General features: G+C 56.4%; 1 protein-coding gene across 1 annotated transcript in view; it reads right to left on the bottom strand.

The window, feature by feature from the left end:
- FGF18 (fibroblast growth factor 18) overlaps positions 1-23,067 on the bottom strand; it is a 33,571-nt gene extending 10,504 nt beyond the window's left edge. The window contains exons 1-3 of the mRNA XM_036069617.2: positions 22,027-23,067; positions 21,817-21,853; positions 8,449-8,629 (exon numbers count right to left, since the gene is read on the bottom strand). Coding sequence (XP_035925510.1) covers positions 8,449-8,629; positions 21,817-21,853; positions 22,027-22,058 — 250 coding nt within the window. The 5' untranslated portion in view covers positions 22,059-23,067. The remainder of the gene's footprint in view (positions 1-8,448; positions 8,630-21,816; positions 21,854-22,026) is intronic.
- Between the last annotated feature and the right edge of the window lie 1,725 nt (positions 23,068-24,792).

Here is a 24,792-nt window from a genome sequence, read left to right as displayed (position 1 = left end):
GGGCCAGAATTATGTAAAGTCTGCGGGGAGTAATAGCAGCAGCAGTTCTCAGAAAGAGAGAGAAAAAGAGAGAGAGACAGAGATGGAGAGAGAGAGATGGAGAGAGAGACCCCACCCACCCAGGCCAGGTTTGCTCCACAGCCTACTTCGTCCACAGCATCACGGCCCCCCTGCTCATGACCCAAGCCCCCAACATGCAACTCTCAGGAGCTCAGAAACCTCAACTGGGTTCAGTTCCATTCTCAAGGCCTGTACCAGGCCAGGCAGGAGGAGTCTGGGACGTTATCTGGCTCCACTCTTCATCAGACCTCCTCTCTAGGCATCCCCTCCAGACTGCACAACTCAGCAGCCTCCTCTCTCTGCCAGAGAGATCCTTTAAAAATATAAAATTAATTTTATCTCTTTCCTGCTAAAAGCCTCCTAGGGATCTCCAACCCACTTAAAATCTAGCCTCTTCATGGGGACCCAGATGGTGCACATGCTCCGGCCCCTACTGATCCTTCCTACATCCCACCCTCACTCACAGCCCTCCAGCCAACAAGCCCCTTTGCTGTTCCTCTCTGACACACCACGCACACTCCTGCCTCAGGGCCTTTGCACTTGCTATTCCCTCTACCTGGAGGCTGCCTTGCCTAGAGCTTCCCATAGAGGCTTCTCTTCTCTTAGGTTGCTACTCAAATGTCAACTCCTCAGAGAGGCCTTTCCCTGGCTACACCATCCAATGTCTTACCACCCTCCCCAGTCCAGCTCTACCCACCCCTGCTCCACTTTCCTCAGAGCTCTTCTCCAGATGGTCTTAGTTGCTATCTTTTTTTTAATTATCTGTCTCTCTCCACCAGAAGGTAAGCTCCACTACAGCAGACCTTACCTGTCTTATACACCACTGTGATTTCTGGTGCCTAGCCCATACCTGGCTCACAGGAAATGATCAACAAGTAAATTTTAGTAAATGCATAAACGGCTTTGTGAAGTAGATATGAGTAACACTATTTAAGGTAAGAGTTAAAGAAAACAAGATTCAGGGAGGTGAAGGGACTTGCCCAAGGGCACACAGCTGGTCAAAGCAGGGCAGATGTTGGGACCCAGTCTGACTCCACAGTCAATGCCCTCAGCCACTCCACTCCCCACTGGCCGGTGCTACTCCTGCCACTCACTAGAACTCTGAGCTCCCACCCACCTGTCCCCAGCCTCAGGATTATTATCACATCTTCCGACTTGTCGTGTGACAGAGGGGAAAACCCTGTTCCTCTCCGGGCCAGGCCTAGGTGACCTCCAAGGCCTCTTCCGGTTCTGCCCCTCTAGAAATATTATCAGTAATCTACATGTAGTTAGAGCTTATGATGTAGTGGGCACTATACGCATATTCTGTCACTCACAATACCCTCATAATAATCCCATGAGGTGAGAACTGTTATTATCATCCCCATGTTACAGGTGAGAAAACTGAGTCCCAAGGTTACACGGTGATGGAGTTAAAACCCAGGCAGCCTAGCCCAGAAGTCTTGGTCTTATCTTGTCCACCGCTCCCTTTACCTTCCCTCTGCATCAGTCCCTTCCCTGGGGGAGTAAGCGAGTGAACACCAAAGGCGGGGAAGGTCTTTGCTTTGACCTCACTTTCTTGCTGCAGAGGGACTATTGGTAGAGATGCCCACAGTGCCCTTTCTATAAAAAACTCATGCTGCCTTTTTTCCCCCCTATTTTCTTAAATGCTTGAAGTAACAATGATAATTTAAAAGTCCCAACAAATACTTATTTGAGCATTTACCATCTGTAGGCACAGTGCTTAGTCTGAATGTGCAGTGCCTCATTAGATGCTCACAATCTTATGAGGTAAGGACTATAACACCCATTTTATAGATGAAGAAACTGAGGCACTGAGCAGATAAATTACATGCCCAGAGCCACAGAGTAGGGCCGGGATTTGAACACTGGCAGGGTAACTCCAGAGCTAGTCTGAGACAGACAGAGATTCTGAGTTAGGCAGAAGGGTACAGATACCCTGCAGGCCAGCCAAGGCAGGGAAAAGGGAAGTGACATTGACTGACTGATTGACTGACTTCAGTGTGATTCCCTACCTGGGCCTCCTAGCGTGTGATCCAGGGCCTCACTTTGAAGACTTTTGGTTTGAAGCACAGGGAACAGCAGGGAAAGACACAGAGAGGCAGCCAAAAACCAGAGACACAGTGCGAAGAGAGACACAGGAGACAGGAACCAAAGAGAGGAAGCCCGAGAGAACAAAGCTGGAGAAGGGGTTTTGTTTTCCCCCAAGCCTCAGCCTCACCAACACCGCCCCCCCCCCCCAGAAGACCTACAGGAGCAGTGTGGGAGCCAGGAGCCCCCCAGGGCCCTGTGTGAGATGACCAGCAGCTGGCGGGCCACTATGACTCCAGGGCTGACTGCACGGCTGGCCGCTCTCCAGGTGTCCTCCAGTGAGGAAATGTCCTTGCCACCAAAGGCACGGGAAGGTCAGAGCAAATCAATCCTCCCTTCGTCCCTCCGAAGGTGGACCAGGTGGAGAGGAAGGGGTGGGGAGAAGAAATGCTTTCTGGAGATGTTTCTACATCAGTGTCCACACACACACACACACACACACACACACACACACACACACACAGCCTTTCTCCCAAAGTTCCCTTCTCCTTAAGTCCCCCAAGGAGGTTTGCAGCCCACGTGGGCTTGCTGGAAAGGAAGAGGGAAAAAAATCAATAGGATTGATCAGGAGCTATATTTAATCCTAGCCATAGCTCTAGGGTGGCTATTTCAGCTGCAGAGTCAGCGAGGTGTGGGTGACCACTCCTCACTGGGGACAGAAGTTATGGGACATGAGCTCAAAGGGCAGGGGTTTTGATGCCTCTTCCAGCTGCAAGGGCCCTAGGGGAAGCCAGGTCTCTTGCTGCCTATACCCCCATTGCATGTTGCAGAGCTGGAGGCTGGAAGGATGGAAGGGAGGACGAGAGGTCGGGAGAAGAGGAGGCAGGGAGCACCAATTTGTGTGCCTGAGCTCTGTGCCAGGCACCTGCCCCAGGGGGAGAACTCCCAGCCACACACATGGCTCATCAAGCATATATCGAGCACCTGTTTGTGGCTGGCTCTGTGCATGGTGATACAGCAGCGAACTAAATAGACAAAAGCCCTCTACCCTCAAGGAGTTTGCATTATAACAGGGGAGACAGGGAGCAAAAGGCTAAATACGTAATAGAATACCTAGTAGCAATAAATGCTAGGAAGAAAAATACGTCCACAAGGAGACAGAGCCAGGAAGTCTCTGATAAGGAGACAACTGAACAGAAGCCTGAGTGAAAATGAGGGAGCAAGCCATGAGGATATCTGGGAGAACAGCATCCTCAGGTTGAGGGAACAGCAAATGCGAAGAAGGCCCTTAGCCAGGAGCACACCTGGCCTGTTGGCTGGTGCGTGGGGCTGGAGCCGAGTGGGCGAGGAAGAGGCAGTGAGGCGAGGCTGGAGTGGTAATCAAGAGCCAGGCCATTCTGGGCTGATCCAAGAATTGGGATTTAATTCTCAGAGAGACAAGCGCCTTTGAGAGTGAAGTGACACAGTCTCACGTTTTAGACTGCTATATGGACTACGGGCATTGGACTCAGAGAGGAGGGGGTCTCTGCAGCATCAGCCACACCAGCCCTTTCTCCTTATTCAAACACAGCCCTCCAGCAGGTACCAGGATGAGGGAAATGGGACCAGAAGACTCCCCCTCACTCTTGTCATCTGCTCAGCAAAAGGTCTGGAATGCCCCACACACCTTCCTGCGTGAGCCACACAAGTCAGTCCCAGATCGTGCTTGGAGTTGCCCCATAATTATTTTATTCATTCACCCAGCAACATTTAGGTGCAGACCTGCTTTCTGCCAAGCCTTGTACTGGACATGGGGACATGCAGAAGGGCCACTACTTTCAAGGAGCTCATGTTCTCAGGAGGGCAAGGCTGAGCAGGAAGGTGCAGGCCCATGCTGGGATGGGCTGACTCCTCCTGACCCCACACAGCAGTTCCACAGCTGGAAACAGACGAATCCATGCCTGAGCTCTCGAGGAAGCCAGCAGAGTGCTAACTCCACACCCCGCAGCCAGCCCCCCAGTGAATGGTGAGGAAGCCCAGGCTCAGGGAGGGAATGAGAAGGACCCCAGGTCACACCGAAGTTAGAGAACTAGATGCTTCCTACTCAGAGTCAGCCCCTGAGATGGAGCAGGGTCTCTGGCCTGGGAGCAGCGTGAGGGCTGGGACCAAGCATGTGTCACCACCGTATCCCCAGGGCTCAATAATTCTGGACAGCGAGTTAGGGACCGCAGCTCAAACGGAGAAAAGATCAGACCACACCCAGCAAGAAGGTCCAAAGACCCTGCCTCCTCGGGCCCAACAGGAGCCAGAGCAGGCCGACCTGCTGCTTGGAATCATGCCGGGGAAGCCTCTTAGGCCTACAGCTGACATAGCAGGGCCGCACAGATGCAAGAGAGACCCAGCTCCTTCTGGGAGCCCCAGGAATCAGTTCCCGAGAGGGGAACCTCTACCAGAGCCCATGCGAGTACCCCCCCACACCCATACAACAGCAGTGACTTCAAGTAGTTATCATTCATATTTTTTTGCTTTAATAATCATACAATCTGTGAGCATAAGAGATGCTCTCATTTCCATTACCCCATTTCACAGAAGAGCAAAGAGGATCAGAAAGGCTAACTCAGATCCGAGATCTCTAGCCCGCAAGTGATGGAGCTGGGTTCAAATCTTGTCCAATTCCCGAGTCTACATTCTCATCCCCTCGAAAGATCAACTTCCTGGCTGACACAGCCCCTGTTCCGGGCACAGTCCTGGGAGGCTGGCCTACTACAAAACATTGGGTTTGGGGGTTTTCTTATCTTTTTTTTTTTTTCTGAAGTAGAAAACCCTTTTTTCAAATGAAAACAGGAAAGAATATCCAGTCACACTGCTTATAAAGGCAGAGTTGCCCCCACACTGCCATTTCCACCGCCAGGGGCCCTCCCCACTCCCTGAGCGCAGACTCAGTTCATGTCCCACCCCGCACACCCCCCACACACCCCCCACCCCCCCCATCCCCCGGGCCTCTTCCTCTAAAACTCCACCTCTGTCACTGGCAGCCCGGCCCCTTGCAGCCAGGAGGACCTAATGCCTCCACACCCGGGGCTCAAGTGCATCAATCTCGGAGGCAAGTCGAGCGGGCCTTTCTCATCCTCACTTGGCAGAGGAAGAAACTAAGCCCAGAGCCAGACACGCTTGCCCCAAGCTCCGCGGGCTGCTCAGTGGCAAAGTGGCAACAAAAAACAAGGTGTCCTGCCTCCTGGAGCTGTTTCTGCAATAGGGCCACTGCCTACATGACAGAGGTGGCCAGGGCCAAGGGCAGGAGGGCCAGATGTAAGCATCCTAGGTGGGCAGGGTGGCCCTAACCGGCTCGTCAGCCGTCCCCCTCCAGAAACCCTCAGCTTCCTGGCTAGCACGCTTGTCCCTCCAGCACCTGGCCCACCTTCAGGCACCTTAGAGTGCTTGGGGGGAAAGCTTTGGGGAGCCCTGGGGAGATCCTCTTGCAGAACTGCGGGGTGTGATTTACATCTATGCAGATCTCACCAAAGACTGCTCCCAGATGTAAAGATGTAAAGCAGGCCAAGAGCTCCTGGGCCAGCCCCAGACTAAAGTGGGCCCGTGCCTTGTGCCTGCCCTGAGTCTAACACCTCAGGATGTCACTGAATCTGAGATTCCAAGTGTCTGTCGGGATTCCAGATTCCAGGTGTTTCTGGGGCCCCTGTTTATACTTGGTGTTTGCTGAGGTTCCCAGACTGCATTACAGCTGCATATGAATGCAAGCCTCAGACCACATCATTCTTTCAGCCGCACAGAGTCCCGAGAAGGAGGGACTGTCCACTGTCTGGTGGGGGGGGGCCTGGCCTGACTGGGGACTACTGGCTGCCCATCCCCCACAGGCAGGGCAGGCCCCTACCGCAGCCCCATCCTCCAGGCTGGCTTGGCCACATAAATCACCCTCCCAATAATATTTGTATTGATTATCTAGATTGGAAGCCTCAATTGGCTCCATTGTCTCACTTCCTCTCCCGGGGCTCACAGATGGGGTCCCTTCGCCTCATCTGCGTTTCTAATGCGACACTTAAATGAAGCAGCCTCAGCAGCCAGCAAAGCCCCACGCTGCCCTGGCGGGGGCTTGGAGAAGTGATAAACATATTCCTTGAGAGAGAAGGATTCAATCTGGGGCCTGTGGGGCTCGAGAAGCCAAAATGGGCTAGTTCCTGGATACGCGAGGTGTGGCCCATCCGCACCATCTGGGTGCGCGTTAGAAATGCGGAGCTCAGGCCCCACCCCAGACCCACCAAATCAACATCAGCATTTAACAAGATCCCTCGGTGATTCCCAGGCATGTTAATGTTTAGGAAGCACTGCTCTAGTATGCAACCCTTGTATTGTACAGATGGGAAACTGAGGCCCAGAGGAGGCAAAGGGCCTGTCTGATGTCACACAGCACGTGTGATCCCCTGAGTCTCTGTCTGGCTCAGGCAGAGGAAATGAGAGGCAAGTAACTTCTGAACCGAGGGGGTGGCCTTTTTTGGGCTCCTCTCCCTCCTGAGCTCCTACCTCCTGTCTCAGGGCGTGGACAGATGGTTCAGACCAGGCCTGGAGGGGCCAGCGAGAGCTCCGGGGACTCCCCAGGAGGGCACCTCCCTCCCGGCCCGGCCAGCCAGCTGCCCCTTCCCTGGCAGCAACTGGACAGCAGATCCCAGGGAAAAGCGCCACCTGGGTCCGCCCAGCACAGTGGGGGGCCCGGAGAGACAGAGGCCCCCCGAGAGGCAGAGGCGGAGGACCTGGGAGACGTGGGGAGGAGGGACTGGAAAGCTGTGATCCGAGGGAGGGAGGCAGGGAGGACAGAGATGGTGGGGAGGGGGAGACAGAGAGAGGGATGGACAGACACAGAAGGGAAGGGGTGAGCACCAGGAAGGAGGGGAGAAGGACTGAGAGAGAAGGGTTGGGAGAAAAGCAGCAGTAGCAAGACTGAGAGGGGAAGAAGGGGAAAGAGGGAGGGAGGGAGGGGATTGGAGGCCCTAAAGAGTGATGGCACAGGGAGAAGGGAGGCAGCTGGCCTGGAGTCGGGGAGCCCAGCCCGGCGCAGCCCTGCCCAGCCTGGCCCGCCCCAGCCCCCAGTGACAGCGCAGCTGCCACACTTGGGCCCTACCATGAGGTCAGTCCTGCCCCGGGGCGGAGGGAAAATGAATGGGGTCCAAGATAAAAGGTCCAAGAAATTATTTGTCTTCTTGTCATGTCTTGACTGCAACGAGCAGGGGCCGGCGGGCAAGCAGGGCATCATCCCAGAACAGCCCAGACTGGCAGGCCCACAGTACACACCCGGGCCCCAGCCCCAGCCCCAGCCCCAGCCCCACGCCTTGGTCACCCGCAGCCCCAGCTCCCCTGCCCAAGGCCGGGGAAGGGAGGTGCGGGGGGCTGGGACACCTCCCAGAACCTGGCTTAAGAAGGCAAGGACCAGGGCCGCCTGGGTGGCTCAGTCGGTTAAGTGTCTGCCTTCGGCTCAGGTCATGATCCCAGGGATCATGGGAATTGAGCCCATGGGTCCTGGAATTGAGCCCCGCATCGGGCTCCCTGCTCGATGGGGAGTCTGCTTCTCCCTCTGCCTCTCCCCTGCTCATTCTCGCTCTCTTTCTTGAATAAATAAATTTTAAAAATCTTAAAAAAAAAAAAAAAGAAGGTAAAAACCCGTGGGGCAGGGTCAGTATTTGCTCAGCACCGGTCCCCAAAATCCTCTCGAGGCTCTGGGCAAGTGGAGTCCTGTCTGTTTCTCTCACTGCTGAGGGTCTGTGTGAGCTGGGGGGTGGGGTGGGCAGGGAGGCAGGGTGTCTCATTCCTCCTGGCCCCCTCGCAGAGGCAGCATGAGGTGAGGGATGGTTCCCAAACACCCCAGAGGAGGGCTGGGCGGTTTCAGGGTCAAGGGCAGGTCAAAGGGCCGATAGCCCAAGTGCTACGAGCACCATTCCTCACAGGTGTACAAGCTCAAGCTCGCAGAGCACATACCCGTGCTCACACCCATGTGTGCCCATGTGCACCCACACTCACACCAGGCCGATTTCCGCACGGCCGGCAGCATCCAGAAAGCACTCCCTGGAGGCTCCCCCCTCTCTGAGCACCTGAACCCGGGGCTGGTGAAGCAATGCCATGGGGAGCAGCTCCTGGCTTTAGGCCGTGCCCAGGGAAGCCACGGATACCCACGACCTTTCCCGGCAAAGCGCTGAGCACTCCCCCCAAGGCTCTCCAGGAGACACGACTGCCCCTGCAGTTTGCAGAGGAGGGGTGGGAGGGCCAGGGAGGCTGTGCCAGGAGCGAGGTTACACAGCCGGGGCAGGGCAGACCTGGGATGGGAACCCGAGGGCTGGGAGGCACACGGGGAGGGAGGAGGGGGCTGGCACCTACCATACTTGTCCCCGTCCTCGCCGCGGGCGCTGATCCTGCGGCCCAGGACCTGGATGTGCTTCCCGCTGGTCCGGCTGTAGAGCTGGTACAGCCGCAGCTGCTTACGGCTCACATCGTCCCGAGCCCGCGTCTGGTTCTCCACGTGGATGCGGAAGTCCACGTTCTCCTCGGCCGCCAGCACCTGGCCAGGGAGAGCGGCATCAGGGATCTACCTCGGAAGTCCTGGGTGCCCTCACGTGGGAGCCACGTTCACACCGGAGAGCAGGGCCCCGCTCCGGGCCGGCTCTGGGCCAGGCCCCCGCGCAGACCCGTGCCTGCTCTGTCACCATCCCCATCTCACAGATGAGGCAACCGAGGCTCAGACAGGTGAGGCGTGTTGCCCGAGGTGGCTCAGCCAAGAAGCGGCGAAGCTAAGAAGCAGGCCTCGGTCTACTGGACAACAAAGCTTGCGCTGCCTTTCCACCAAAGCCCCAAATTAAAGCAAGAAGTACGGAGCGATGGTTTCTCCTGTGACCTTGGGCACACAGACTCCCTCTCGGTGAAACAGTCGAGCAGAGCCCCTACCCTGATTACGTTCCAGGGCGGCTGTGAGAATAAAGTGAGCACGTGGGGAGTAAAGGATCAGAGTAGCTATGAAGATGGGAGAAGGATGGGGGGCATATAACTGCTGGTTGGGTGCACAGCAGGGAAGGACAGAGGCCTGGCACGTCACCCTGGGAAGGAAAGGGCCAGAATCCACTGTCACTTGGGCCCCAGGAGTTGATGCCGGGGGCTCTCCTCTCCACAACCAAGCACCCTCACCTGGCATTCGCCCACACCCCTGGCATCTCTTGGAGAAGACTTCATTTTGCATCTCCCACCAAAACTCCCTATCTCCCCAGAGGTTTAGTTCACATCTGACCACATCCTCCAGGAAGCTGTCTCTGGCTATGCCAACATGTATCTCTCCAGTCTCCCTTCCTGAACATGACCTCTCACCTGGACAACTTGCAGCCACCTCCTCACCAGCCTTCTGTTCCCACTCCTGCCCCCTGGTTGTCTGGCTTCCACCAAACCCAAACACCTTGAGTAATGCTCCCCCTCTACACTCTCCGGGGCTTCCCATCACATTTAGACAAAGGTCCCTACCACGGCCTCAAGGTCCTCAGGATGAGTCCCCTCTTCATCCTTTTACTACTCTCTCACCTCCACTTGTACCGGCTGCCTTATTATGCCACTGAGCATCCAAACACAAAACACACACCTGCCTCAGGGCCTTCACACTTGCTCTTCCCTTGGCTTCAGTGTTCTTTCCCAGATTTCTACATCCTGGCTCCTTTGCTTCATTAGGCTTTCTGCTCAGTGTCACATCCTGAGACTGGCCTTCTTTGACTGTTTTTCTGAAGCAGCCCCCACCCTGTCACTCTCCATCTCTCTACCTACCATGCTATGTTTTTTCCTTCTAACATTGACCAACCTGACATAACATCTACTTATCTGGTTTTTGTCTGTCTCCCCCCAACATTACATTGGCAGTACCATGAAAGCTGGGGCTGTCTCCTTCTTGCTTGCTACTCTATCCCCAGCATGTAGCACAGCAGAAACTCAAACATTTGTTGAATGCATGAATGAATGAACAAATGAACACTGAAAAGATGTGGAGTCCTGTCATTCCATTTACTATTAAATTAGGTTTTCCTAGGCCCTGCTAAATGTATGCCTGTCCCGTCCCATCTTAACCATAAAGCTGAACAATTCTCGAAGCCCAGACAGTGTTCTTGGTTTGTTCTGTGTGCCCACGAGGTCTGACATGATGCTGGGCAGGCAGGACCCCACTCCCATGAGAGCACGGCCCACTCAGCCTGTTGCAGAGCTCTTGGGACCAGGGCTGCCCAAGCATCTGTCTCACCTCTCAATCGTGAGCTCTTGAGGGCAGGGACCCTGTTCTCCTCATTACTACATCCCACGCCCAGCCCAGGGTCTCTGTCCCCAAGCTGACCTGCACATGTCCCCTGTGGCTAGCCTGGGCCCCACAGGCACTCCAGCTGGACCACATTATTTATCCTTCACTATCATCCTCAAGGCGGAAATATTATCCCACATTACAGATGAGAAAACTGAGGCCCCAAAGCTAAATTGACAAGGTCCCAGAACAAGCAATGGCAGAATTAGCCCCGAATTAGCTCCAAAGCCCCTCTTCCAGCCCCATTTTGCTGGGCCCCACTTGCCCCACCAGCACAATCAGGAGGAGGTCCCAGGGTCAGAACCCAGGGTGTGCCCTTCCCTCGCTAAAGGGCCCTAGGCAAGTTACCAACCCCTCTGGACTTCAGCTTCCCTAGAAAATGAGAGGGGTGACAATGGCATCCACCCCAAGGGCTGCTCCTCAGATGAAATGTAGAAAGTCTTAGAACAGTGCCCAGCACAGAGCGAGTACTCAAGCGGCATAACTGAGAGAGCACATGGGGGTCCTTTCAGAGGCTCACAGTGAAGCCCTGCAGACAGAGCCTCTCTGGAAATACAAGCAGACCACACCCCCAACCCTGCAGACGGGGCACCTCGGCACACACTCAGTCTGGGAAGACGCTATTGCCCCTGACCCTCCAGACAACCCTGCAACATGGGAATGCTTATCACCTCCACTTAGCAGATGCAGAAACCAAGGCTCAGGAAAGTTAAGTCGGTTGCTTCCAGCCACACAGCCAGGGGTGCGGGGCCTGGCGCCTGGCCCACCAAGGGTGCGCACCCTTCCCTCTCGCTCTTCTCGATGGCCAGGCCCTGTTACCAATTCACAGCCAGGGTCTGACACCTGGGACCCACCTCCTCTCATAACCCGATGCTCAGGTAGGGAAGAACTCCGTGCCCCATGAGGTTCACACCTGGTGGGCACGTGTCCTGAAGACCCCCCGCCCATGGCCCTCGACCTCCCCAGAATGACTTCCTGAGGTAGCCTGGCCTTGTCCCCTCCCCCAAGGGCGGGCCTTCAGCCTCCTTCCCTGTCCTCCAACTCTCCTCCTGCTCACAGGAGACCTTATCGACCAGAGGTCAAACCAATCTCCTTACCCCGGGTCCCCAAGGGGAGCTGCCCTGCCCCAGAAGCCAGCCTCCTGTTAACGATTTTCTCCCTGGCCCACTGGACAGAGGCAGCGCGGGTGACCCAGGGTCAGCAGGGGCTATCCGGTGGCCCTTCCCCAGGATGTGGAGGGAACAATTCATCTTGCCCAGCTTCCACCCATTCAAGCCACATTCTGTGGTCACATCCTTCCCAAGGGAGGTAGCAGGGGTGGCCTCTGACACATAAACAGAGTCCATCCTTCTGAAAAGGCAGAGAGACCCCTGGGCTTCCTGGGCAAGACCTCTGGGGAGCCCCAGGCCTTTGCACAGGTCAGGTCCTCTGCCCAGGGCACCCTGCCCCCTCAGCCCAGCTGACACCTGCCCTCAGGTGCCTCCTCTGGAAGCTTTTCCTGCCCCCCACCCTCCCAGCTGGGTTAGGGTCTCTGGACACTACACTATAATGGCTTATCATCCCCAGATGGCAGCTTGTCCGGCTCATCCTGGGGTCTCCAGCTCTGGCCCCAGGAGGTGCCCGGCAAAGGTTTGCTAAATGACTGTGGCTAGGATGAGGGAAACCTGGAGGCCAAAATCCACTCCAGCACTTACTACCCAGATAAGCAGAGTGCCCCACAGAGGGGTGGCAAGGGGCGTCCTTAAAGCTATCAATTGCTGAGCTTTCCTCTATTCCAGGTGCTCTGCTAGGAAGCCCTCTAGACGTGGTGCCTCCTTAGCCAGTCCTGGAGGTGGGCACCCGTTGGAGCTCACTGCAGAGACTGGACCTCTGAGGCGCTTCTCCAGGGCCACGGAGCTGGAACGTGGGCAAGCGGAGCTCTAGCGTCTGCCTCAGGAACATTCTTTCCCTCCTGCTTTCCTGCTCACTGGGTGGCAGGTCACTGAGCCTGGGGGGGAAGGAGGGGGGGACTGTATTCCAGGCCTTCCTGGAACAGCTGAAGCTGCCCTCCGCAGGCTAACACCCCCCCCCAGGGGCACAAGCATGTGGGGTGTCAAGAAGCTGCAGTGGGAAAAAAATGAGACTACTGCAGCTCTCACAAGGTGAGCAGGCTGGTACATCCAGGACGTGTCCTTGGGCAGAGGAAGGGACCTTTGTCACTCTGCCTTCCTCCCACCGCAGCTTCTCTCTTGGGTCGAAGCAGCTTTTCCCACAGCAGGATGGCCTATAGTGGGGTCCCCCTGCAGCCCAAGACCCCCCATTAAGACCCCCCTCCGGCCAGCCCCTTCCCCGCCCTAAGAGCTTGGGCTCTGGTGGGAATATTCACTCCCCAATCCAGGAATGGCACAGAGGCATCAACGGCCACATGTCCCCCAGGGTGTGCCGAGGCCCCAGGCCCTGGCACAGACAAGGCGTCCAGTGGGACAGAGCCCCCTGCCTTCGGCCTGGCCTGCAGTCTCATCCTTGCGGACACAGCACTCTAACACTCAGGGTGAGGCCGGCTCCGACTGCACACTCGGCCTGGCTCCCCACTGCCCACAGCACGGTGTCCACTCGGGGTCCTTCACCATCTAGCCTCTCCTACCTTCTGAGCCTCTTCCCTTAGGCACCTTGGGGTGAACCTTCCATGGGGTGAAAAGAGGTTGGGGTGATCTCAATGCCAGCTCCCAGACATCAACCCAGGTCCCCTCCTACCGGGCCCTCCATCAGCCACCCCTGCTCCGTCTGGCTGAAGATTTCCGCTTCACTGACCCACTCCTGTTCTGAAGACATGTTTGGGGGCTTCTGTTTCTTCCCGGGCCGCACCGCCACCTTCCACAGACGTCCGCCGTGTCATGCATCACTTCGGCACACACACCACACACGTCCAACAAGATGACTAGCACGGACTGACCACCGATTTGTTTGCTTTCTCTAACGCTCAGTTTTCTCACTGGCGGGATGGGGACTGCGGATCACATTTACCTCTGAGAAAGGAACAACAACCACAACTGTTTTTCTTTTTTTCTTGTGTTTTGTTTTCTGAATAGTCACTGCTTATTGAGCATAAGAACCACTTTAGGTCAATGGTCTTACATAATTCCCAGAGCAGCCCCATGAGTCGGTGCGAGTATAGTCCCCATTTTACAGAGGAGGAAACTGAGACTTGGAGAGGTGGCATCGCATGTCCAAAGAGGCACACTAGTGAGCAAAGGAATAGGCCTAGAGCCCAAGCACTCAGCACTTCACCCTCGCCTGCCTTCACTCTCCCCTCTCTCCACCCCCTCCCCTCCCTCAATTCAGGATGGCAATGGGTTCTGGCCACAAGCCATAGTCGGGGGCAGGGACTGGAGCAGGGATTAAACATGAAAGGGCTGAAGGCCTTGAGCTCACTCCCCCTACTCCAGAGGAGGATGGGGTCACACTGCCCCCTCCCGCCCAGGTCCCCATCCTTGAGGCCTCCTACAATCCATGCCCCTGTCTCCAGGCAGCCTGCCCAGAAAGGGAGGGTCTCCTCGGTCCCCGGAGGGGCAGCCCACAGACTTCCGGCCACATTCCACCACCGCCTGCCTCCTCCAGCAGCAGTGTGGCCAGCCCCGCCGAGGGCTTTCAGAGCTTCTCCACGTTCTCAATTCACCCCTCCAGGAGTGGGCCCTGGTAAAGTCAGCCCCGCTCGCCTCCCCAAAATGCAGCTCCCCAAAATCTGCCTGGACTCAGGCCCAGGAGCTGCTGCCAGCCCCAGTGTGCTGTGGATTATTCTCTGAGGGGCTGAGACGAACGCTGGCTCCCACTTGCTGGGCACTTGCTTTGTGTTGGGGCCTGGGCTAAGCACATGGCAGGCATGGGCTCCCTCCTCCTCACACAACCTGGGCGGGTCAGAATGATTACCATCCCTACGACAAAGGGAGACACAGAGAGGCCAAGTGGCTTACCCACGATGTTGTACACAAAGCAACAGAGCCAAGATCTGAACCCACCTCTGGCTCGAGAGCCCATGAATTTCCCCCAGCTGGCATCTGTGGACAGAAAAGGGAGGGGGAAGGCCAAGCCCACCCCTGGATGTGAATTTGGCTCAGATTCACACTCCCATTCACCCCTCAGCTCCAGGCTTCTCCCCTCTCTCCTGTCATAGTCCCCACACCCAACCCAGCCAGAACAGTGACGTTGCAAAGGGCCCTTCCCCACCCCCAGCCTGTCCATTAAGCTCCCAGGGCTATCAATGTATTGATTGGCAAGGCTGAGGCATCAGCGTGGGAGGGAGGGGCTGCCACCCAAAGCGGCTGACTAGAAGCCCCTCTCCCCACACATCAGCCTTCTCCCTACAGATCGTCAATATGGGTACCTTTGGCAGTCAACCCTGAAGCCAGCTGGGGGAAGGAGGCAGGACCCCTAAAGACTCAAGTTCCCTTCTTTTCTTTCTTTTCCCCTTCCCACCAATCCCTGTTTCAATTCCCTGTCCCTTGAAGCACATGGGTGGGGAGTGGTCCAGCATGCCTACAAGGTAATAAACAAGCCCTTTATTCCAGCATTCAATGCCCACCATGGCCTTTTACATCACCCCTATTCCTGAACTTGATGCTCACTGGCTCGGAGTCCCCTGAGCACATCAGGCTGTTCCCTGCTTCCATGTAGAGATGTCCCATGTGCCTGCAACGGCTTTTCCATACACACACACATACACACACACACATGCACACACACACACACACACGCATGCACACAGGTTCACAATGTCTTCACCCAGCTTGTTCCTAATCTAAGATTCAAATGGGGCATCTTCCCTGCTCAGATCCTCTGGCCCCCAGTCTGGTTTCATGGCCCTTCACCAAAGTACCCATGGCACCCTTGAGCCCCTGTACCCCTGCACAGATCCCTCAGATTCTCTCAAGTCCCCAAGGGCTGGGATAGGTCGTGAGCCCCCTTGCCCCAAGCCTGGTGTCAGAAGGGGCCTAAATCCAGCTGCCTGGCCCTAGCTTCTCTGGGGCCCCTCCAACTCACTGACTCAACACTCATCCTGCTCACCAGGTCTGTGCCAGGTGCCGCAGGGCCCTCGGGATGGGTCCAGCCTCCCTTGACTTCCAGGAACCACGAGCTGCTAGACAAACAGGCCTCTAGACACACCAAAGTCAAATGCCTAACTACGGCTCACATTTACTTAACACTTATAATGATCCAGGTGCTGTGCCAAGTACTTCCCCTGGGGTGACCACAATTCACCCCTACAGCAAGCCCAAGAGGGAGGTTCTACCGTAATGCCCACATTAAAAATGAGCCACAGAGAGGCCAAGCAATTTGCTCAGTCATGAGACTATGAAGTGGCCAAGGCAGGGTGTGATCTGCTGGGCTGGATCCAGAGCCTGAGCTCCTATGCTTCCCTGTGAGCCCCATGGAGATCACACTGGGTCATGTGACAGTGACAAAGTACAAAGGGGTTCCAGGGCAGAGGTGGAATGGGGGGTAAGGGAGGTGAATAAAGCTGCCCAAAGTGTCAGTCATCTCTTCGCAGGGAATGCTTTGAGGGAAAAGCTGAATGGATGCCTTCTTGGCACCCCCTCTAAAATCTAGTCCAAGGCCACCCACGCAGCAAGTGTCCCACAAATGTTTGCTGATTGCTAATAAGGAGCAGCATCATAACTGCGTAACTACGGAATACCTGGCCCAAGACATGACTTCAATTACACCTCCCAACAGGCCTGGGAGTGGTACTATCATCCCTATTTCCCATGTGATAAGGAGGCAGAGACTCAGAGAGGTTAAGGGTCTTGCCCAAGGCCACACAGCCTGAGAGGGGTGCAAACCTAAGTCCAAAGCCTGTGCTCTCAACTTAGACAAGAGGAGCCCTGAGGCCACTGATGCAAGGAATACATCCCTCCCAACCTTCCTCAGCACCCTGCAGAATGGTACGCACTTAACACACACACGGAGCAGGTAACCGATCCAACAACTACTGTTACTCAGTTATTTCCAGAGTGCCAGCCACTGTACTAGCTACTTTGTGTGCATTATCTCACTTAGCCCCCACAGTAACCCTTAAGAAGTAGGTCCCTCTCATCACCCCACTTTACAGGTGGGGAAAACTGAAGGGCAAAGGGTTGATGTTAAGAAATTTGTCCAGCAGCACAGACACGATTCAAACCTAGGTCTCTCCTATGCCAAAGCCCATGCATTCAAGCTCCATAGAAGTCAGCTAGCTCACCTCACTGATACCCAGGTGTGTAAACTGAGGCCCAGAGAGGGAAGTCATCCAATGAGCCAGTGACAAAGCCAGGACTGATCCCAGGGGTCCTGAGAGCGTTTCTGCCGTCCGTGGCCCCATCTTTGGCACAGGAGCGTTTTAAATGGCCCATGGGCATTATGCCATTAAGATGTCAGAGCAATAATCCACAAACATCTCCCAGCCCCTACCAGCAAGCCTGATTAAAGCCTGAGGGGCCAATTTACCCACCGATGTTCCAGAACAAGTCCCCACACTCAGGCCCAAAGTGGAGACAACAGGCTTCCACCTTCTCTGAGGCTCAGTGGCTCTCCCCCAGCCCGGGCCAGCCTGGCAAGGCCCTTGGCACTGCCCTATCCCTGAGTGTCCCAGCAAAAAAATGGGGTACACAGAGGTGGAACAGAAAGCCCCTGCCCCCAGAAAGGAACCAATCCACATCTCCCCCCTCCTAGTCGCCAGGAGGTGACAGTGCCCTGGGGAAAGGGGGCTTACCACACCAACACGGGTAGGGGGGCAAGGGAGCCCTCCCAAAACAAGAGACACGGGGCCAGTACCCTGACCCCTGCTCTCCACCTGTAGAAGGCAGGGATTGTTTGGTCAGTTGTTTTCTTTCCATTTTACACATGCAGAAGCTGAGACCAGAGAGGTTAAGTAACTTGCTCAAGGTCATACAGCAAAGATAAGGCAGGGCGACCACTGGAACCAGGCTGGCACACCCCAGAACCCCCATACTGCTGTTTCATAAGCCTCGAGCCTAGAGCCAGGTGACCCAGAGTCGAAGCCCGCTCTGCCTCTCTCTTGCTGTGCGGCGAGAGGCAGGTTATTTCATGCCCCTGAGCCTCACCTTCCTGTCGGCAGAATCCCCTGATGTCGGGCTGGTTGCGAGGCTGAGCCTCCATGAGGTGAGAAAGAGCCTGCCTGTCACATCGCGAGCACACCATGCCCGGTGGTGGCTACCGGCATTGCTGTCGGCCTGATGGGCCTGCAGCCTGATTGCCCACACCTACAGCTCTCCTGCAGAACCAGAAGGTCCTCTGAGGCTAGGAAGTCTCCCCCCTGTCGCCCTCCATCTCCCTTTGGGGGCCCACTGTGCCCTGAGAGCTACCCCAAGCCTGCTAACCCTGGCGGTGCCACCACAAGATATTTTAACAATCCACCTCCTTACCTCAGGCTGCAGGGATAGCTGGCAGGGTGCCCCCTCCCCTTCCCTGCTGGGAACGAAGCCGGGAGGGGAGTGCTGACTCCCCCAGGCCCTACCCTCCTAGACACCCACCTCTGGCTCTGGGACCCTTTCAGTCCAGAACATTCTAGGAAAATCAGGGCCTGCAGACTCCGAGTCAGGTGCCCTCCATCAGAGACACCTATCTGGGCTCTGATCATCCGTAGCATGGAGATCCTATCAATGAGAATCCAAGAGGAAGTGCTCCCTGAGAACCCCTAGCATGCCCCTTGGAACTCCATTTCCCCACCGGTATTCTTTCTGAAGAAGTCTGTCTGGTGTCATGGAAAGAATACAAGATCTTGAATCCAGAGTCTTGAGTCTTAGCATTGGCCTTGAACAAATCCCTTCCCCACTCTGTGCCTCAGTCTCTCCAATTGTGAAGTAGGAATATTAGCCCACCTACTTCAGGAGGAAAAAGGACAGGAAGAAGGAAACATGCTTCTGGATGCAAGAGCCTTGGAGTCTTACTTGGTTGGACAGAAGCAGGATGTGCCCCCCTTCCGTACTTCTCAGGAGGCAGGATCACAGGAACTCTCCCCTCTAGAATGGGAGCATCTTGAGGCCAGGAACTGACTAGTCTTGTTCTCAAGGCCAGCAAGAAGCGGGGTTCCAGCAAGTATTTGTTGAATGAATATCTGACTGGACACACAGATGGATGATGTCACTGCCTTAAGAAACTAAAAGTGCCACCCAATAGGACATCCTCCTCATGTCCCAAAGGACTCTGTCTCTGGCTTTCCTATTCTAACCAGCTAGAAGAAAGGTTCTAAAACTCACGGAGGAAGCCAGGTGTGGGGGGTGGTCAGGTCAAGAGGGGGCGTGAAAGGAAACTTCAAAACTTGAACACACTGGGCGGTGGGTGAGAGGGGAAGGGGTGCTGTGGGAGGGACAAGGGGTGGGTGGTGGAAGCCCCCCCTTCCTGGCCCGCCTCAAGCCTGGCCTGTCTGGGGAAGGCCAGGACCTAGCCGAGCCTGGCGGTAGGAACAATGTCAGGCAGGTGCCGGCCAAGCTGCGTGAAAGGCCCAGCCCGGTGTCATTGTCAGCGCTCAGCCAAGTGCAGAAAAGCAATTTACTGGTCACGCCGCCTGCTCCCCTCGGAAATTTTTAAAATTCTTCCGATTTGAGCTATCCGCGGTGTCCCAAGTCGTGTGGAGAAGGGATTTTATTAAATTCCCAGCTTCCTGCTTCCTGGGGTGGCCAGCAGGGGCGGGGCTCACCCCATGGGGGGCGGGGGGGGAGGCAGTGTCTGGCACTGACTGTTGTACTCTCTCGAAAATGTGGCTGGAGGTGGGGGCCCACCCTGCTGGCTGACGGAGGGAGAGAAGGAAGAGACCAGAAACTCCCCCCAAACCAGGGAGGGGGGGATGGGAAGGGCAGAGGTATATCCATTTCCCAGCAGAACAAAGTACCCTCCTGGGTGAATGAGAATCTCCAAACCTCCTTCCACACCTATCCTGTACCACTTCAGCCTCAAGGCCACCCATTTCACAACTGCTAAGGAAAGATGAGGCTGGGGCTCAGGCCCAGTCCACCAGGTTGCAAAGCTCTGAGCTCTTCCCAGCGCGCAGGGAGGCCTCCCCAGCCTCTGCTCACCAAGGGAGCTCCTGTCACCCTCTCTAAGCTTGCCCTGCCGGGAAGGTAGCTGCTCTCCCCTCTGCCTGCCCAACACCGCCTCAGCAGGGAGTGCACTTCACACTCCCAGCAACGAACACTTGAGGCCCACCCCTCATCTCTACCTCTAATGGCCATGCCACCTTTGTTCCTAGACCATGAATGGGGACAGGAGCCTGCCGTTTCTTTATCTTTTAGGACTCATAGATGCTTTTGAAAATCTGTGGGGAGCTGAGAGCCCTCTCCAAAACATGAGCACATTTGGGCACCATTTTGGTATGACATATCAGGGGCCTGCCTCCTCCATAATCCCATCCTTAGATACTCTATGCGTGCAGGGACCATGGGTTAAATACATCAGTCTTATGGCAGTTTGGATGGGGAAAGTCTGAAAAGATAGGAAGAGGTGAGAGAAGTGGGAGAGGAGGCTCCATCACCTGCTTGAAGTCCTAACCCAGATGGACCACCCAGCTCTTTCCTGAGAGGCTGGCTTCAGCTCTAGGCCAGGAGGTCGAGGTGGGATGCAGAGTCCAGGTTCCCTCCCTCATGCTTCCCCAGAGAACACAAAGATGCTGCAGCAACCCCTCCTGGGCCCTGCTTTAAGGACCAAGAGGCAGCAGGCTGCAGGAGGCTTGAGCAACAAAGTCCACAGATCTCTCTACCTCCATGCTCATTGCAGCAGTCCCCCATCCCCAGGTGCAACATGCAGGAAAAGAGCTCTCACCCAAATCAGACAAGCAGATCCTCTGGAGTGACCCTGGGGCCTGCCCTCTGCTTGGGGACTCAGCTGCAAATCAGGCAGGCCATGCCTGGCATTGGCCTCTCTCTCTGACACCAGCCATTCCCCACCCCTGCCCCCGCCACCACAGGGTCACATCTGCTTTGGCAAACAGCCAGTTTTAAGTTACTGACTCCAGTTATATTGATTCAAGGAGTCACTGGGGACCTCAGCCTGGCCAAAGCTGGGGGAAAGAACCCATCAGTCCGTCTGTCCATCCGCCCATCCATCCATCCATCCATCCTCACAGCCCCCAGCCCCAACTAGCTTCCCCGAGCCCAATGTCCATTCTAATGGCAATGATCCTCTCCCAGGAGTGGAAGGGGAGGTAAGCAGACCCACCACCACACCAAACACTGAAAGAGGCTACTGGGTCTCAACAGCACTCAACACGCACAACATTCGTTAAGCCATAAAGCTGGGAGAGCCACCATTTTCCCCGCTCAAGGCTCTTTTGGGGCACCTCTGGAACCCCAAAGGCTAAAACCTAAGCATCGTCTCTAACCCTGTGAGGACACCTGCCTTCAACCCAGAGGGGGAAGGGGCAGATAATCTCTTTTGGCCCCAATCCAGCTCCTCCTAAGGCCCCTCCCTTGCAGCTCTAGGTGGGTGGGGGGCTAGGGTAGCTGGCACTTCTATTTCCCTTCCCTTTGCCCCCCCCCCCAACCACGCTGAGGCAGCCCTGGTCTGGTTCTAATCGGGGCTGAAGTCGCTCCCTCTTTCCCTCTTCTCTTTCTCTGCGCCCCCCCCCCCCCTTTTCCTTCATTTCCACGGCTTTGGAAGCCAGAGCGTTCCAACTGTCTGCGTGCCAAGACCTTCCCGAGTCTGAAAGCTGCTGAAGTAACAGATCAGATTTTAGCAAGTGCTTTCCAGGCTGAGCGCCAAGCCCTCTTCTGATTCACAGAGAGCGAGCGAGCGGGGAGTAAGGCGGGGAATCAGTCGAGGGCTGCACCACCTTGGGCGAGGGTGTGCGGAGCGTGGCCCATTCTGGAGCGGCTTCAAGGGCACTGGCCTCTCAGCCCAAGCGCCCGTCTCTGCTACCTCTCACCTAGTCTCTCCAAGACCTGTCTCTGTCTCTCCCCCCCTCTCTCTCCCTCTCTCTCTCTCTCTCCCCTGCAAACCCCTTTGAAACCACAGAGTAATTTACAACTGAAGCTTTCTCCCTGGACTCAAAATCCATTCGGCTCAAAGGAGCCTTTTTGTTTGGAAGAGCGACCGGAGATATTAAGGGACGGATGGCAGAAAAAATCCTCAGGTCCCAACTCCTCTCCGGTTGTGGGCAGGGGGCTTGGAGCTGGGCACACTGCAGCGGCTGAGTCCGCTGGCTCCGGGGATCTCCTCCCAGTCGAGGCCGACAGGGGCCGCGCCAGTCTGAGCCCTGCAACAGAGCCCCTTGCCCTTGGCTGGTCCCCCGCCGGCGCAGGGCGCGCGCGGAGCCGCCCTTTGGCGCCCTGGGAACAGGTGCACTGGGCTCGACGCCCAGTAGGGGTGGGGCACAGGGAGGGGGCGCGGCCCAGGCGAAGGGGGTCGACCTGCACCGCTAGGCAGGGGCAGGGGGAGGTCAGAGTCAGGATCCTACGTACCTGTACCTGGAAGCACAGCAGCAGGAAGTGTAAACACCTGCGGGAGAGAGATGGAGAGGTGGTCAGTGGGACTTGAGGGAGGGGGGCGCGCGGACAGACAGATGGATAGGCAGCCGGAAAGTCAGACGAACGGCCGGGCGGGCAGACAGAGTCACAGGCACACGGACAGACGGCCAGGCAGGGTAGGCAGCCCCGCGCGCGGGCGCTTACAGGCAAGTGCAGGCGGAGGGCGCTGAATACATCGCTGGGCGGGGGGGAGGCGGCGGCTCCTAGCCCAGCCTGCACATGTCCGCTCCGCGCGGCCGGGACCGGGCGCCTCCGCCGCCGCCGCCGCCGCCGCCGCCGCTGCTGCTGCTCCCTCCTCGCCGGCTGCTGCTGCTGCAGACTCTGCTGCTCCGGGGCGCTCCGCGGCGCGCCCTGCGGCATCAGCGCCCCGCGCGGCTCCTCCCGAGCGCTGCGCCCTCCGGGCTGGCGCGGGGGCTACGGGGTGGCCGCCGCTGTGCAGGAGGCGCCGGGCTGGTGCGGGGAAGCTTGCTCACTGCTGGCCGGCCGGCCGGCCGTCCGGGCGTCCGCGGGAGGTTGGCTGCTCGGTTCACTCCGGAGGCAGCATGCGCGACGGGGCTGGAAGCTGGGGCGCGATCTCCGGCCGGGGCGCGGGGCTGTGCGGGGCCAGGGGTCAGCGCTCCAGGGCCGGGGCGCGCGGCTGCAGCAGGAACGCGTCACGGCCGCACCGTCTGGGCGCCCGCCGGCTCATGTCTCCTCCTCCGCGTCTCTCCGGCCGTGCGCATCGCCGCCTCCCACCACTGGCGGCGGCCGGGGCGTTTTCTACGCGCGGGCGGCGAGGGGGCGGGGGGCCGGGGGCGGGCCCGGGCCCGAGTCGGCACAATGAGGATGCGGGGCCCGGGGGCTCCCCCCTCGGGGCGCGGCCGGACGGGCGCTCAGCTCGGCTGGGTGCGCCGCGCCCACATCAAAGGCGGCCCAGCCTGCTTGCCTGCCTGCCGCGGCCTCTCCACCGCCTCCTCCTCCTCCTGGCGGCTCCGGGTTAGAGGGAGGCGCTCAGACTCTCGGAGACGGGACGCGCAGCTCCGAAGGGGCAGAGCCCGCGAGGCTGGAGCTGGTGATCGCTGGAAGCCGTCGGAGCTGTGCGCCCGGGCGCAATGACCCGCGCCGCGGCGCAAATGCTGCCCGAATTCGGAAGGCGGCGGTCCCCAAGAACGCAGTTAGGTGCGGAGCGTCCTCACTCACCCACATTCGCTACTAGCACTCACTCACACCCACTAGCGCTTCAGTGGGGAGCCAGGAGGGGGCGGGTCAGGCCCAGCCCCCGGGGCGGCTCCGTTTAAGGGGGTTCGCTTTCGCCCGCCCTGTGAGTCCACGCAGGACCGTGGCGTGTCCCAGATGCCCTCTCGGACGGCTGGCACTCTGAGACCCCTTCTGATGTCTCCGTCCTTGCCGCTGCGGGGGAGGGGGGTCTCCAGGACTTCCCTCCCCCTCACCCCCCTCCAGGGCTCTCGGGTCGGTTCTCGGGCTCCCAGCGGGGCTCTCTGGTAGGCGAGCCAGCTTTGGAAACGCGCGGCTGCCACCTAGCGGCCCCGAGGCGTCGCTGCAACTCCAGCCCGGGAGGGCTACAGGGAGCAACCAGCAGGACTCTGGCCAGCGACCACTCTAGGCCTTCCGCCGGCCACCTGGCTGAGACTAGCTTCAGTTTGTATACTAAGCGGTTTAGTTCCTTTAACCAGGACTCCAGTGAGGGTATCTCCTCTCCCCTCCTCTCCTCGCTTCAGGGGCAACACTCCCATCCTTTCCAACTTCAAAATGTGGGTGTTGTCATATGCCGCCGACAGTCGGGCTGTCCTTTGGCCTGATGCTAAGGGAGAGGTCATAGTGAGAAACAAACTCAAAAAGCAAAATTCAGGAATCCATACTATTTGGTTAAAAACCTGGTGTCACTGGCAGTGGTTGATAATCCCATTGTACTAGAGCATAAACTGAGGTAGCTGCTGTCAAACAGGAAATAACTGTTCCGTGTACCAGCCCTCTCCGCAAGCTCTTGTGAAGTTCCCTTTTAAAGCTGAGGCTCTTAAACAGGTTGCCTCTGTCTCAGCATTAGACACAAGAGCAGAAAACCTTTTGAAAACTAGCTGCTGGGTGTCGGGGAAAGCTTCTGTGTGAAGGGCTGGGCTGAATTTACTTAAGACATTCTCATTGCCAGGATTGGTCTTGCTTATACTATTATTACTTTCTATTACTTTTAAATGGAATGGGTATATAACTATCTTCTAGGTAAAATGCTTGCCATTTTTTTCAATGTTCACATAAAGTCTGTCAACCTCACAAATAAGACTATCACCCAAATAAAGACTGACCAAAAAAGTCAAGAGAACAGTTCTGAATAAGAGCATGAACTCAAGAGTCAGAAATCCTGGATTTGAATATTGCCTCCAACATTTACTTATAAATTCCAGCAAGTAACAGTCTGAGACTCTGCTTCCTCATCTACAAACCATGGCTAAGAACAGTAACAACTCAAGAGTTGTTTTCAGTTACTGAATGAGGTCATTCTGAGTCTGGCACATAATAAAGGCTCCAAAGGTTTTAGCCATTATTAATAATTATAATTATGTTTCTCAGATTTTCACTTTCTTTGTGATTTCATGAAGTAGGGAGGCAGTATCATTACAGCTTAAGAGGTGTCCAGTCAGGTTCTGTCTTAACTCCAACTCGTCATTTAACCACATTTTTTCTTACCATTTACATCTCAAATCTAGTTTTCACATACCTATTTACTTACTATATACATGATTTTTATATGGAATTTTCCTATCTGAATTTGACACATGAATTCATATTAACTTCGTATGTACCACTATTTGGTAGTCACTTCTCAATTCATTCAATTACGATTTATTGATCCTGTCAAGGCCATGGGTGAAGACAGACAAGTTCCTGTTCTACTAAAGCTATTTCACTTTCAGG

Source organism: Halichoerus grypus, chromosome 2 (assembly GCF_964656455.1).
Source record: "Halichoerus grypus chromosome 2, mHalGry1.hap1.1, whole genome shotgun sequence".
Lineage (NCBI taxonomy): Eukaryota > Metazoa > Chordata > Mammalia > Carnivora > Phocidae > Halichoerus > Halichoerus grypus.
The sequence above is the reverse complement of the archived record's forward strand: the minus strand, read 5'-3'. Positions and strand labels throughout refer to the sequence as shown.